Source organism: Hipposideros armiger, unplaced genomic scaffold, assembly GCF_001890085.2.
Source record: "Hipposideros armiger isolate ML-2016 unplaced genomic scaffold, ASM189008v1 scaffold_360, whole genome shotgun sequence".
NCBI classification, from domain to species: domain Eukaryota; kingdom Metazoa; phylum Chordata; class Mammalia; order Chiroptera; family Hipposideridae; genus Hipposideros; species Hipposideros armiger.
The window spans coordinates 91143-107730 of NW_017731710.1; the positions used below are offsets into that span (position 1 = coordinate 91143).

General features: G+C 35.8%; 2 protein-coding genes across 4 annotated transcripts in view; both read right to left on the bottom strand.

Moving 5' to 3' along the window:
• The window catches only part of SLCO1C1 (solute carrier organic anion transporter family member 1C1), a 59364-nt gene extending 56405 nt beyond the window's left edge, over positions 1–2959 (bottom strand). For both annotated transcript variants that reach the window (XM_019661733.1, XM_019661732.1), the window contains exons 1-2: positions 2783–2959; positions 196–322 (exon numbers count right to left, since the gene is read on the bottom strand). The gene's annotated coding sequence lies outside the window, so the exon portion shown is untranslated. The remainder of the gene's footprint in view (positions 1–195; positions 323–2782) is intronic.
• Positions 2960–4264: 1305 nt separating this feature from the next.
• Positions 4265–16588, bottom strand: part of PDE3A (phosphodiesterase 3A) — a 275542-nt gene continuing 263218 nt past the window's right edge. For both annotated transcript variants that reach the window (XM_019661758.1, XM_019661756.1), the window contains exon 16: positions 4265–12582. In XM_019661758.1, the coding sequence (XP_019517303.1) occupies positions 12347–12582 (236 nt within the window). In that variant the 3' untranslated portion in view covers positions 4265–12346. The remainder of the gene's footprint in view (positions 12583–16588) is intronic.

Genomic DNA, 16588 nt, shown 5'->3' on the forward strand with positions numbered 1-16588 from the left:
TTTTTTTTTTGCCTTCACCACTCCACCACAACTATTTTCATCAATAACATTTCACGTTATTAAATCTAGTGATCAATTTCCAGACTTTGTTTTAGTTGTTCTATTAACAGAATTGTATACCACTGATTGTGCCTTTCTTTGACCTATTTTCTTCCCTGGTTTCAGAACACCACACTCCCTTGGTTTTCCTCCTACCTCAGTGGTCATTTTCTCTTAGTTTCTGTTGATGGAGTTCTCCACAGTTCAGTCCTTGGAATATCTTCTTTGCTCTATCAGCACTTACTCCCTTAGTTACCTCATCCAGTCTCATGGCTCAAAATATCTATAAGATGAATGAAGTTAAGAAACACTTTGTAGTCTATGATGGAATTAGGAGTTTTCTGTTTCAATAATATATATCCTCGATCTTTGCATGGAAAAGATCTAGAAACAATGACCAAATGAGTACCAATAAGTGCAACTAGCATTGCAACCCTGTAAAGAAAAAAGGAACCATAGCTTCTTCATATGTCACTGTTACCAGGACTAGGGATGTAAGATGGGCCTGAAATGTTTTGCCACACCTAGAAGCAAGAGGCCTTGAAGATTGGGTTGTGCCAAAAAGACTTGGGAGGCAAGTTGAATAAGCTCCTGCTTGTTAAATACAGGAAATCTGGAATATCAATAAGAATAACTAAAATGATCAAAATATATAGATGTTTGAATTCATGAATTCACATAATAACAGTACAAGCAAAATCACATGGTCAACTTTGGATGTTTCTAAGGTACCACTTCAACACATTTAAAACTGATACTTTGGGGGAAAATTGTGCATTGATCCTGCTTTTCCTGTTCATTATGTTCATTAGAATTATTAAAGCAGGGAGACAAATTTCTTTCTATAGAAGTATTCAAACTTCTATAAGAGGGGAACTGGAATATCATAATTTTTAAACCCTTGTTGAATTAATTCATTAATGAATTATAGAAGGTAATGGTCATCAATGACCAATAATATCACAAAAAAGAAACCGCCATCTTGATGGAAGTTAGAATCTTGTTGTAAACTACCCCCTTTGAAATAGCCTTCCTCCTCACTTCCAAAAAACAAACAAATAAACAAACAACTAATCTTTTGTTTTCCACTATCCAGCCCATGTTTTTTTGCCCTCAGTCAGCCCTTCAGCTAGGTGAGGTTTATTACTGATGGGGTGACACCAAGCTTCATTACAGAAGGACGAAGGTCCTTAATGATCCTGCCTTTATGGGGTTGCTCTAGTTTGTCACTTTGCTTACTATTTGATATGGTAGTAAATGCTCCACAGAGAATCCTCTGGTTTCCAAATACAATCTTTCTTGCCACTATTTTATAACAGAATCCATTTTCAGCTTGATCAGTTGGAATTGATTACTTCCTCTCTTGATGGCTCAGTGACCCCAGAGAAAAAAATGGCCAGAAGGTAGCCTCAATTCCAGGGTTATGGAAACATCACGTCCTCTGGTAAAAATATCCATCACTTGTAAACTACTTACTCTAAACAAGCAAGACCAAAAGTTTAAGAGATAGGAAGCAAAATAATTGATTATTAGGTATAATAGTGAGGGGAATAATTCCTACTTCCACCCCTTAATTCCAATGTTTATGTATTCTCTCGATAGGACAAACAGCAAGATATAATGAATGGTAGATGGTTAAGACTATATGTTGCCTTGCGTCAGACCACATCTGAACCATGCTGAGGTTACAGCTGGCACTCTAACTCAATTTTCGATAGGTTGTTCCAACAGTCTCAAAACTGGGTCTTTCTTGCTTTCCCCATTACCATTGCTGGCTTTACAGTTGAACCCCGAATTCCATTATGCATATGTTTCCATTATGTGGAACAACTGTGTGGCCCTCATGTCTTTATTATCTTCACTGTATTTCTCATCTTTTTCTTGATTTACGGAAGACAGAATTATAGTCCCCAAAGATACAGCCCCTACAGTCCCTAGGAAACTGTAAATATGTTAAGTTACATAGCAAATGAGACTTTTCAGCTATAATTAAAAACTTAAAAATAGGGAGATCATCTTGGATTACTTGGGCCCAATATAATCACATGGGCCCTTAAACCAGGGGACTTTCTCCAGCTGGAGGCAGAGAGGATGTGTCAGGAGAGGATGTGTCAGGAGAGGATGTGTCAGAAGAGGAAGTCAGAAAGTCTCAAAGTATAAGAAGGAATCATGTGCAATTGCTGTTTTGAAGATGGGGGTGGGTGAGAAGAACAATGTCAGGAGGAATATAGGTGACCTTAAGAAGCAGAGAGAGGATCCCAGAGGACAGCCAACAAAGAAGTGGGGACCTCAGCCCTGTGGACACAAGGAACTGTGTTCTGCCAACCTGAATGAGCTTAGAAGCATTTTCTTCAGACTTTAGAGAAGAGCCCAGGCTGGCAAACATTTGACTTTAGTCTTGTGAGAGACCCAAACAGAGAGTTCAGCCAAGTCCATCTGGACTTCTGACCAACAGAGCTGTCAGCTAATAACTGCATTGTTTTAAGTCACCAGGCTTGTGATAACTTCTTATGGCAGACACAGAAAAGTAATACATCGTCGTTAGCTACCTTGAAGTCCCTGAAGACCAGCTCTTCAAAGAATTCACCTTTGGCATCTAGCAAAAAAAGCTAGTCAAATTGACAACAAAACAAAGAGCTGTACCCCGCCTCCACCCCACAAGTGCTAACTACAGAGTATGAAGCAATACCCTCCTCCCCACCCCCCATCCAGTTCGGTCTGGTCCCAGTAGCTCAGAGGATACAAACAGCATGGACAGCTCGAGAATACTTCCAATCTGACAGGTTTCAGCAGACGTGAACCTGGGGTTCCTTTCTTAAGCCAGTAACGATGTCAGGAAGAATGATCAGGATACGAAGCAGCTCCAGAACTATTAAAATAAGCAAGACTACTGCTTAAAACTATCCTAATAAGCAGAAGGTTTTCTAAGTATTTAAGAGCCAATTTCATTTGTTTTTCTTTTCCTTGGTCAGGGTGTGTTGTCCATATCCCAAGCTCTACCTCATGCGTTCAGCAGGTGTTGTAGTGATCCTTAGAGCTAGACACAGTCATCTGATCTCCGAGGTTTTCTGTTTCAGGCAGTGGCTGTGGCCACTCCTTTCCTCTGGCCTGGATCCCAGGCTCCAGTGGAACCTACCCATTATCCCCCTCTTACCCTACCATGTAAATGTTTTGGTGCTAACTATTCGATTAGAGAGACAGGACACAGCATAGCTGCAGGAAGTTAGATGGAAGTTAACATGGTCTCACACAAGACCGTTTCTGACAGCACCTAACTGCACAAAAGAGATAAAGAAAGGTTCAGACGGGACTACCCAGCTATTGCCTCCCTTTCATTGAGGACTGCAGCATCATCATAAGAGGAAAGTCCTGGAGGGATAAAATCTACAACTACTGAAGACAGTCATTCTTGCCCTGTTGTACTGTGTATCACTGGAAGAGTGTGTGTGTGTGTGTGTGCATGTGCGCAAAGGGCGAAATAAAATATATGTAGGCAGAATATGTAAATACTCCACTGATATGCCTAAGACATAGAAATAGAAGTGATAAGTGCTTGGTTTCTCTGGCTGGGGGATAGTTTGGGGCCAGAGTGAAGAGGGCTTTGAACATCCCAGGCTTAGGAGTTGGGATTTTGTCTTAGGTAATGGGGAAATCAGTATATGTGAAGAATTAATTCCTTGGGAACTTTGGGTAGAAATTACATTTTGCTTTTGTTTCTGAGGACTATATTTGAGTTAATTAAAACACTCTGATGTTTTGAATCATTCAAAGCTTTCCAAGCCTGTTCAAACACACAGAACAAAAATAATTCTGAGTCTGTACAACTAAATATCCCATGTATTGGGCATCCATAGACAGTCTTTATAGGATAAACAGTAGCATTTACAGGATAAATAGCAGCACTGTGTATTTTATAGGACCCTGAAACTGAATGCCAGAAATTTGAGTGCCTTGGTTTTGGTGCTATCTGATTAAAGACAGGACAGAGCTTAGCTGCAGAAAGTTAGATGAAGATTCACATAGATAAGAATTCATCAGTGATAGGGAGGGACATGTGACCATTGGCATTGAAGCCCTCAAGAGTCCTTGGAAATTATAGGAAGGCCAATGGTTGTCACACTACAGCAGAGGCTGGGTCCAGCCACTTTATTTAGATATGAGAGGAAACAATGCCTTCAACAGGCTGGATGGAGGACTTGGGTTGAACAAATAACTACATCAAACATGATACCACAGAATTATATTTATATTATACATTATCTTCACATTGTAATATCCACATCGCATCATCTGTGACACAAGGCTAATAATCTTCGAGTATGTATTTATGTAATATTAATACATATATAAAACCAAGAGGCACTTCCAGTAAATCTGGCAAAAAAGGAGCATCATTATAGTGTCTAAGCCAAAAAATAATAAAAATAAATACAATTTATCTAATATTTTTTCTGTACAGATTCTACTTTTTACAAAACATTTATCAGCCATTAACTAAGTCACTTAACAAATGCTTGTGATAGGATGATACAAAGTATTGCTACATATATTAAGTGCAAGACACAAGTGAGAGGAGAGATTTATTTTTCAATTGCAAAATGATCACTTAAGTCCAATGTCTCACTCTTGGGTTTTTAAAAATTGATAAATTTGAAAGTTATTAATAAACATATTCAGTTGTTGAGAGTGGTAAGAATTACATTATCATATACAAATGACATCCCTCCTACACTGTTACTTTGGTTGGCAGTTATTTGAAAATATTGCTTTTTAGAAATACTAAATTAAGTTAATCCAATACACTCTGGTTTACAAATATCCTGCACAGTCAAATATTTGAGACATGTTGACTTTAACTTTCCAAAGACAGTTTTATGTCAGGAAGAGATAACAACTGATCAGAACAACTTGCCCCATCAGGAATCAACACATTTTAACATCAAACACTGAATCAAATTAACCAAACTGACCAAAACGAAAAACACTCTGAATTCCAATTAAAGTTCTTTCAGTTACACATCATTATAGAAAACCAGGCAGAATTTCATTTTCATTATTTTGCAATGAGAGTTTCAGAATTTTATAAAAGCACCAATTTTTATTTTATAACTTGCATGATAAAAATCTCTGGGAAGAAATAACAGGGGATGGGCGGGTTCAGTGATATTTATTTCCAGTGCTTGTCAACTAACAAACTGTCCTTGTTGGAATGAAAATGGTATGAGTTCTTCTGTGGATATATACTAAGAAATAAACTACACTCATAAATGGAAAAAAAAAACACAGTTAAGCAAACATAATACAGCAAAAATCCCATGCAAATATTGTACAGAGTATTAAAAATAGTGATTTTTAAACTAATGAACAAATATATACTAAAGTTTAAGCCATTTAAATCCCACTAACAGGTAATATTATATATATATAGATATGTTAGGGTTATTATTTAAAGATAGTAACACTATAGTACTGGGTTATGCTTATAAATAATTAAAACAAAGTATCTGTTATCATATAGGCTTTCTGAGTCATAAAAATAATCAGTTAATTTTTAAAAGAAAGGTAATGGGAAATTGGGAAATTCTATCAGCCAACAAATTATATACAGAAAGAAAACATCTTTAAACACTTACTTTTAATTTCACTTTGAACCATGTGAATCGTTTTCTAGCTCTAGTAAAATCACTAGAATTAACAGCAACAAAATAAAACTTTCTCTTCCAAAGATATTCAAGCAGCAGTTTCCAAGCTCCAAGAGCTAATTCAGATTCTGAAACATGTGCGAGTGCTGATCGTAATAAAGAAAGTCAGGGTTGAATTATGAATTCATTACGTCCCTTTACTCCAGCGTAACTGATAACTGAATTCTCTTAAAATGGCGCGGTCCTGGGATGAGCCTTGAAGTTTTATGTAGTGTTCACTCCCAATCAACAGCTGTTTTTTTGGTTTTTGTTTGTTTGTTTTTGCTTTTTAGTACCATGAGCTACACAATGAAACTAGGTGTGCCCAATTAGAACTTAAGGTGAACAGCAATCTATTATGGTAGAGGAGGGTATCTGATTATTTTTCCTTTATTAACCTTGAGCTACAGAAATAAAATGAAGGAGAAGCCATGCTTTTTTTTCTTTTTTAAGAGGACAGGAAAAATTCCATGCTGTACTTTGTTTCATTTGAAATAGGTATTTCTACTGACACAAAATTTAGTTAAAGCATTAAAGCTTTAAAAATATATTTTGATGAATTTCTATTTATAAATTTCAAATTCCAACCTACCACTTAATCACTCTTAGGAGATGAATGCAGTGGGTGTGGTTTATTGACTGGTCAGTGTTTCATCTGTGAAAATCAAGATTAATAAGGTTTAATATTTCTTAATAATTAAGATAAGTATTTAGGTTTTCAATTGCATTAGAATTTAGTAAAATATAATCTACATTAATAGACCATTTATTTTAAAACAACCTAAAACATGATAAATTGTTGGATAGTACATTCCTTTTTCTTGGGGTAACTCAGAAGAACTCAGACTATAATTTGTACACTTAATCTGATTCAATTATTGGGAATAAATTTATTTTTCTCTATCTCATGTATTTATTGAAACTTTCACTAAACATTTTCATTGCTGAGGCATGAAGGACATTAGAAAAAGAAGTAAATATTCTTCTTTCCAGTTTTGTTACATAATACTAGTTCTGATTATATCAAAATATTTAGCATCTCTATACCATGGAATGTCATTTTGTGGACTTCATTTTAATTAAATAATAAAAAAATTAAAAGCTTGGTAAAAGCTTGGTTCAAAAAATAAATCAATTTTAAATATTCTTAATAGTACTTACATATGATGATAAATATTACTATCTGTTAAGAATTTTTGATTGAATTATTTGCATGATTAAAAAACACCTTCTTGATATGAAGCAATGAGGAAATCTCTCTGAATATAGACATGTCCAGTACTTATCAGTAGGAGGAGGCTTGCCTTTTCTTCTGTTTTCCACAACTCCTCAGAGAAGCAGAAATCCACGGAAACCAACATCTGTCAAAGTAATCAACCTTATTAGTATAAGATGGAGGAGAATTTAGATTCTTTTTAGAGCCTTAATCATATGTCAGAAGCCAATTTGTTTTCCATCTATACATTATTATTTGTCACATAAATAATTCACTTTTGGAAAGCAATCCTTTCATATAGTTTTTAGTCTTATCTACACTAAAGCAATTTATACTCGAACAGTCTTTTTAAGTCAGCAGGTTAATATTGAGTTCCAACAACAAAACAAAGCCTTAATCTTTAGCTTTGTATCTTCAAACATTTGAACAACAAAAAGCCCTATTACTTTTTGTCACCACTGTTCACCTGTTAGAATGACTTGATAGTCTGAACATAAAGATTAGTTCAGGTAATGTAAAAGCACACACAAAAAAGATAAAACTAGCATCATTTTAACAATTGAAATGTGTTAGGTAATAGCAAAAATTGCCTAACATCCATGGTACATAATAGACTGAAAAATGTTTGTGTTATTCTCTGACACAGTTCATTAGTGTGAAATATACAAATGATTATGGAAACCTTAATTTAAGATCTTTAACACATGGCTTATAGTTTAATTTACTCAGTACTTAAGTTTAATTAATTCACCCCAATTATATTTCTAGTTAGAATTTGAATATTTTCTAGAGGAACAAACTGATATGAATATAAGACCTAAAACTGGTATACTTCCCTCCGATTAGAAATTCTAAGAATAATTTAATTATGGAATGCTCTTCACCTAAAATGGCTAACCTGTGTCCTAATTTAAAGTTGCACATTGTTGACCAACTCAGAAAAATGGACTGACAATATCAAGAAGTTCATAATTTTACTTCATGGAGGAATCATGAGAAAAATGAATGACTTAGAACAAGGTCATATTTTCCCACCTGTTGGGAGATAAGGTGAATTAAAGAAACTCAGTTTGGTTTCAAAGTATAGCTACTTTAGCTCTCAATTATCTTGAATTGAGCTATTAGCATTTGAAATTTTATTGATTTTTTTTTCCCCACACACATTAGTGATAATCTCTAGAATAGGATAATTTTGATTTACTCTAGACTGTGAGAGTTTACAGAACTTTGTTTTGCTGGAGCCTTGTCAGTTTAAAAGGCAGTTTATTTCCAAAATGGCATATAAACAAGAAAAGGCATTAAATGGGAATCAGGATTAAGATAGAAAAACGATAAGACCCTCATTGTGGTTTTCATTATAATTTTAGAAATATTGAAAATGACAAGGACAGTGGAGATCCCCATATTGACATAGAAGCACCAAAAAGACCTCCCAGAGTAGAACAGAAGTGATATTTATCCTCTTCTCAGTGAGGTGTTGTTCGTCACACAAATAGTTCACTTTTGGAAAGCAGTCATTTCAAACTTTAGACTTTATTTACAATTATAATTTTCATATCTTTATTACTTAGAAAATAATTTATATTTTTTCCATCATTTAAACAAAGTATAGGCCTGAGTCTCATGCCTTGTGCACAGCTTTTACTTTCAAAAAAATTTCTCTGGGAAAGCGACAGGGACATCGGGAAATGGCAAACCAAGAGAGGCAGGGGACATGAGGAAATCGCAACACATATATGCACTATGAACATTCTGCATGAGATGCAATCCCTTTTCTTTAGTTTTAGTGGGATTAGGATTTGTTCTGGCATCCCATCAAAGTGGAACAGGCAGAACTGGGAATTCTGCTTTTAGGAAGTATTTTCTTAAACATAATATAAGGAAATTCCTTATCAGATGAAGACCAATATAGGTATATTTCTTTACAGAGCAACTGTATTCATCTTCTAATGAGAGCAAAACCAGGTCTTATACAAATGACAAAAATAAACTTTTATATTTAAGAAAAAAAAACCAAAACCAAAAACAAAACACTAAAGTGGTGTTTTCACCAAGGAAAAAAATATTCTAAAGGTTGGCTTTGATAACTGGAAAGACATTCTATCAGCACGCTGGAAATGACATGGATAACACTCATGGCATACCTGGTCTTCTCCTTAACAGAGCACAACCACTAGCATCAACGTTACCATTTCCAGCTTTTCCTACCATTGGTTTTATGGCTATCAATACAATTACCCTTTTCTCTAACGGGGCTAGAAATTCCTTCATTTGAAAGACCTGAGTTTATCTAATGGCACCTATAAATAGACTCATATAAAAATGTGGGCAATTGCAACAAATACACTTTTAAGGAATTAAGCTCTGGAGCTGGAAGTGAACACGGTAATATTGCTGTCGCCAAGGAGGCAGAGAACTTCATTAGCAAAAACAATCTTTTTACGTCCCTAAGTATCCTTCGGGATGTACTGGGTGTGTATGAAAGTCACATACTTAATGAACCTCCATTCCTTTATTTCAAATGACTTCTATCTTTAATATACTGGAAACTTATTTTTTAGAAAAAAATGATCAATTTTCCTAGACTGATGAACAGAATTACGGAATGAAGAGGTTCTGCTTTGGCCATCGTTACGTCATGCACTTCAAAACAAAACAAAAAACGAAACCAGGCAGTTTGCTAAGACCTCTGCTCTGGCAGCCAGGCCAGCCCTACTTGGGGCCATGCAACCTGGATGCAGCAGCCAATGCATAGTTATAGACTCACAACTGTTCTCCTGACAGCCTGTTTACTCCAACCTGAATGTTTCCTTGACTTATATCTATTTTAGAGATGTATGGCTTTTGGAGAAGGGGAAAAGATTAGATTTGTTAAGGAATTAGATACAAGGGGCATGTGAGAATAACTCCTGTGTTTTTTTGTTTTGTTTTGTTTTGTTTTTTTGTTTTTTCTTCTCTTATTTGCAAGGGAAGGAGAAGAGTTAAGTTCATTGGGGAAATGTATTTGACTCACAGTAACTTTTGCAAACATAGAGACACACAGGTAATACAAAGAAAATGGAAAAACATGCAGTAGTCCTAGATAATGAAGACCTGGTGTTAACTCAAAAAATATGCAACTCTTCTCACTATTTAGGTAGAGTCTGTATCAATTTGATCCTTTCCATATTTTCCTACTTATTGGGAAATTTGCCTTGAAACCATGTTTACTTCTGATTGTATTATCTTTGCCTTATTTGAAAATGCCACAGAGTATTGTAAATGCATTGGTTTGGAAGGGAAAAAATAACCATTTATGAGAAACAAAGGCATTTTTAGTGTAAACACTCTTCTGTGACTTCAGAGGAAATAAAAAGTAGAAATCACAATTAAGGTTTACTTAGAAGCTAAGATTGTTTAGATGATGAGCATAGAGTATAGAGTACTGAAGGAAGAGTTATCACCAAAAAGTGTTGGGAAGAAATAGACACCAAAGATAAGCATTCAGTGTGGGTTAAAAAAGTCTTTCACTTGGGAGTCATGGACCCAAAAGTTACCCAAAATTTAGGAAAAGTTACTAGTGAAAAACATTCGTTGCAGCATCCTCATTTAATTGGCACAAAATAACTGTATTAGATTATCATATATATTAGAATAGGTAGATAAATGGCTGTCCATAGACCTCTAATGCAAATGAATCATCACTCTCTTACTGGGCTTGGAGATAGCTTCAATGTATAAAAATGGTGATTAAAATATAACTTTATAAAAATGTTTCATTCCCCCTTTTTTAAAAAAAGCTTACTATCTACAGAAACAAAAAAAAATCTTTATATTTACATCAAGATAACTATTCATGACAAATATAATAATATGAAATAAAATATTGAAAGTGAGTATCAACACTTTAAATAGAGGTTTGGCTCACAGCATAAACAAGTGTAGATAAACAAACAAACCAAAAAAATAAAATAAAATAAAAAAAGACTTTCAATAATAGGCCCAGTCCCCCCAAATCCTTCTATAATCTTCCCTGCCAAGAGAAGCATGACATTAGGCCAGATTGCAGACAGAAGCTACCCCTCTCACACAGCATGTGGAATCCCACAACAGGGCTGGTCAGCGGGACCTTTGCCACCCAAAGCCAATCTTCAACAGTTGCCAAGAATCAGGCTTTCCTTACATCAACAAACACCAAATCCCAAGTTGAAAATTTCCCCTTCATCTCTCGCTTATGTATCCTGTAGTGGGCTTCTGTTTGCATTTCTGTCTTTTTTCTTTTACTACCACACACATTTTGCAGCAAGTTAAGACACGGAAGATCACTCTTAAGACAATTTCCCACATTTTCTCTGGAAAGCTTTTAGAGTTCTAACCTGATTAAAAGACCCGACTCCAGCTACTTCTTAGGTGTTTATGAATAAAGAATGCCATTCCCTTAAATGGTGATTGGATCTAGGCTGAGTGACAGACAGACATGCTCAGAGACCAACAGTTCCTATACATTCACGAGGCGAGTAGATTGGAAAATGTCTGTCTTCCAGGTTGAAGGCTGGTGATAGAGCGCCTCCAAGTGGTGTGTAGCAGTAGTACCAATCACGTGGCCCTTTCACCAAGCCCGTGAATACCCTCCCTCTGCAGAGACGTTTATTGAAACTAAATGGAGGAAGGCTTTTGGAATGGCTGCCTCTCTAAGACACTCCAGAGTAAACTTCCTTCTGTTTGTTCACATGTGCTGAGTCATCTGCTGCTGGAATTCTACCAACTACTAACCGCAAAAATCTCTCTTTACGTACACGCAAACATACATACACACAAGCACCCTTTCAATCCTATTTCTCTCTCATACACACACACACACACACACACACACACACAATGTTGGCAGGATGTATAAGAATTCAAATAATTCTCTGGAACTTTTATCCCTCAGTACTAAGAGCAAAAGCTTCTTAGTTGTAGCCTACATTTGCTGCACTGCTCCCCTGCTAAGCTGCACCATTTACTTTGTTTTCCTTTACTTTTCCTTTATGATTTATTATATCACAGTGACCACTATATATCTTACTATCAATGCTACTAAATTGTGGAGCCAGTAATCCTGGCTTTCAGTGTGTATGTGTGTGTGTGAAAATGTTTTACATGTATCTATGTGAGAGCTTATATATACACACACACAAATATATTTCTTCCTTAAAAAAAAAAAATCCTTACAAGCTGGTGTTGCAATGTGAAAGCTTCTCTGAGCAAAGAGTTTTTAACCATGTACCTCACTGTAAAAATAAACACATAAAATGCGAAGAATCCCAAAATGCAATAGCCATTTGCCCATCTTCTTGTATTTCTACAGTGTTGTGTCTAAGTGTTGTGCTGGCTTGAAGAGTCTGCGACAAGTCACTTGGTTTGGAAACACAGCTCATTCGATCCGTTGTCACTGGTTTGGGGTTAGGCTCTCCTCTCCTCTTGGCTTCCCTTTTTCTTCCTCTTCTTCCCTGATGGCCTGGATCTGTTCTGAGCAATGCTGCTGGGGAGACTGGTCCAGGGACTGATTTTCGATGCCTGCCAACCGCTGCTCCTCTTCAATGACTTTCTTCCACATCTGGTGGTTCTGTAGGAGGTGCTGAGTTATTTGGCAGTAGATTTTCCTCCTTTTGAAAGTTTTCTTTCCTGAGAAAACATCAAATTAAACTACTTATTTGTGTGCTAAACACAGAGTTATTTCTTTTCACATCATTAATAGGAGTTAACATGTATCCATATATGTTATATGGATACGTATAAATTTTATATATATATAATTTGATTTGTATGTTGTAATGATGTCGTTTTTGAGAGTGGGGAAGAGGAAGATGGCAGTAACCATTAATTACCATTGAGACATAACTATGAACCGTATTTAATATTTGTTAATGTCCAATACAATGATCTGTGTGTATCTTAGTATTACCCCCATTCCTTCAGACATAACTTTCTTGTTACATCTTCCTTTACTTTGTCAACCATTTCAACTCATAAGAGTCTAGACGATTGGTTTCATTAAAGATGGTTTTAAAGTTACTGTAATGTTTAGTTATATGGGCTAAAAACTTAATTTCACACTCTTCTCAAAGTTCTCCCACAAACTGGCACAGACACACTTTTGAACTCTTCCTCCATTTGCAGCCTGGAATCTATCTATACTTAACTGCTCTTTTCTGTATATACACTAAATTCTCCCATTTTCAAGCTGGTATTTTCAAGCCCCGTCTTCTGAAATGCTCTTCTCAGTCACTGAAAGTTCATGTTTATTATTTTGAGATCCAGTCAGATTTCACTGAATTCCTCTAGTAAGAAATAATCGCTCTCAAAAAAAAAAAAGAAAAAGAAAAAGAAAAGAAATAATTGCTCTCTCTCCTAAACTCTCTTGTGTCCATATATGCTTCTCAGAGTAGATTCTGTTTCCTGTTTTTGTTTTTGTTCCTTTCTCATTATCATTATCCTTGTTCTGGTAATTGCACATCCAAAATCATTTAGTGGAACTCTCATCTTTCCTTTTAGTTATGTAGTTCTGGAAAAGGCTGTCAAACTCTACTTCCCCATCCACCTCCTGATAACACATCTGTGTCACAGTGATTGGACTGTAAGTAGATACGTAACCCAAGTCAAGCCAGTTAGAGTCCTTCCCTGGTACTTTTGTGATTGGCACAGAATGAGTATGAGGTTGGGAAATGGGGACTGAATATTTTTTTTTCTCTGCTTGTGTATCTGGAATGAAGTGAACATAGAACTGGCTAGAGTTTCAGCTTCATGAAGAAAGCAAGGTTGAAAGAAGAAACTGTCAGGTACATGAGTCAGAGACAAGAACAGGAGCAAGTAAGCGAGCTCTGAGGCCAGCCAACATCATGTTCACATGAACTAATAATTTTCCCCTTTCCTATATACTCATGTGATTAGAGCTCTGTCACTTATAACTAAACCAATGTCCCAAATAATGTATATCCTTTAAGGTACTTATCTTATTCTCATATATTCCAGCTCCTTTAGTAGACTATGGCCTCTTGGAGGGAGCCTTGTATAGACCTGTACAGATCTTATACATGACAAGGTTTAGCAAATATGCACTTAATAAATAATTAGATTAAATTTTCTTGTGACCAAACAATTTAATGTTTTCAATATGGAAGTACTAAACATAGTTTTCACAGAATTGCATCTACTGATTGAGGAAGTGTGATCAAATCAATTTAAACGGAAGAAACATAAAATGTTTTAAAGAATTTGCATTGATGCCATAACTCACTATTAAGGCTTCCAATTCCTTATCTATTTATTAAGTATCTAATATATACCAAATGTGCCAGCATGTGGTGATTCACTGATAGACAAGGTGGATATAATGGTTGACATCACAGAGCTTTTGCTATAGTGGGAAGATAGAGAGTGAACAAATGGCTACCATTATACTGAGTCCTACAAAGACTTTGAAAGGCAGCAGACAGAGGGAAGTGACTCACCTGGAAGGATAGTGCATGACAATGGTGGCTTAAACTAAGGTGAAAAGATGCATAGAGGAATCAAAGACAACCTTGTACTACCTGGACCGAGCAGTTGAGTAGATGGTGGTACAATGTACTGAGAAAGGGAACATTAGATGAGGAGCAGATTTGATGGGTATGTTGAACATGAAGTATCTAGGAGGACTTCATGTGGAATGGTAAAGTAGGCAGCTGGTTTTGAGCTTAGAAGAGAGGTCTGTTCTTTTCTAAGCAACCAGAATATAGTGTAACCCTCAGTACCTTCATCTAAGTGACCACTTTAGACCTAGGCAAATAATTTAGAAATTAGGGTAAGAGCCTCCCTTTAGACTGTAAACCTCCCTACGGCCAGAAGGTTGTTTCCCTTTTGTGTCTATCTCCACAAAGCCCCAGACTTTAGTAAGTATCCAGGAAGAGTTCATTAAATGAGTTATGTTCTTCCTAGTGTCTGTTCCACAATCCCAGGTAAATGGTGAGGTGTTCATAAGTGATAAAAATGACAAGAACATGCAAAAATGGTTTATAGGAAATGCTGATCTAATTGAGATTTCATTAAAGCGTTAACAGTACAAGTTATCAGATGATCAGCAGGGATCTTCGGGTGTATTTACTGAAGTAGTAATGATTTACAATGTATAATCTGGAAAAAAGAAGAAGGAAAATGAGGAGGGGAGGAAAAGAAGAGGAAGAAGAGGAAGGAGGAGGAGAAAGTAACAATAGTCCAAAAAAAAAAAAAAAGGCAAGTGCTGTGAGATGGCCAACGGAACTAGATCTCTTGGAGGTCATAACCAAAATTTTTGTGGAAATGCTGGTGATTGTGTCAACGGTTTTATTACAATACACCACAGACATTCCTTGCACTTTATAGAACAAGATCGATTTTTAAAACACAGTTCAGAAAAAGGACATGAAATTAAATTATCTTGAATTACTTTAAAATCATGTAACAAAATTATTAAGTTGATTAAGTGTCAGAGAAAATGGATACAGAGTCATAAGCAAAGTTGAAAAAAAATTACTGTATTATTTATTCATGGAATGAATCCATTAATCAAATATATATTGACCACCTACAAACTGACAGGCAGGTCTTTGGATGCTATGGAAACAGAGACCAATTTGTCTCAGAGCTTGCCTTAAGGGAGCTTATAGTCTATAGGAGAGAGAGCAAAGAAGACAAAAAGTGAAATACATATGTTGTGTTTTATGACAGTCATATGCGCGTGACCAAGATGGTCTTAACATTCCCCTCAGCTTGACTAAACTTTAGACAGATTTCTTCTAGTCTATATGTCTCTGACATCCCTTTTCTTAGAGTATTTACTTTATAAAACTTGAAACTGCAAATTTTTTCTCTACTCCTTTGTAAAATATATAAATCTCCCAGCACCTACCCAACTTTACAACTCAGGAGAATCTTTCTCAAGGACCTGGAAACCTAACTTCAATAAGCAACGATCAGCAAACACAAATGGCCTAATCACATTGACCAACACCCTCTAAGGTCCTCTGTGCTTTTTCCACTGGCTCAACCCAGCGCTTAAAAACTGCTGCTTTTGTTTAGATAGAGGTGAGTTCATTTTTTCTTCCCTATTTCAGTAGTCTTGAATAAAGCCTTGCCATTTTTAACAAGTATGTGGTGCAATGTCTTTCTGACAAATCAAACCATGGCAACACAAAAGATTCCACCTGTGGGGTAATAAGATAAGACTTTTTCAACTGACATGACACCTGAGCTGAGATGGACAGCATGAGAATTAAATACACAGGGTGAAGAAGGGGCTGGTAGCATTCCAAGCAGAATGAGGGGCATTCCTACAGGCACAAGGGCATGGGGCTCTGGAGCATGGCATCGATTTCTTCATTTGAAAGCTTCTTAACAAGGGAAGTATATATACATAAAATACATATATAATAAATATATATTTAAATTTAAATTTTTCTATCTAAATTAATAAAATATACGAATACATCTGATTTTTAAAAGCAAATCTCTACAATACACTTCTACCAAAGTGATTTGCTTGTCAATTTCTGCTTTGTTTTTGTTGTAGTTAAGTACAAATCAGTTTCTGTTAAGAAATTTTAAAAGGTTAGTGTACTTTTTTTTGTGTGTGTGTGTGGTTTTTTTTTCGTTTGTTTGTTTTTTGTTTTTTTTT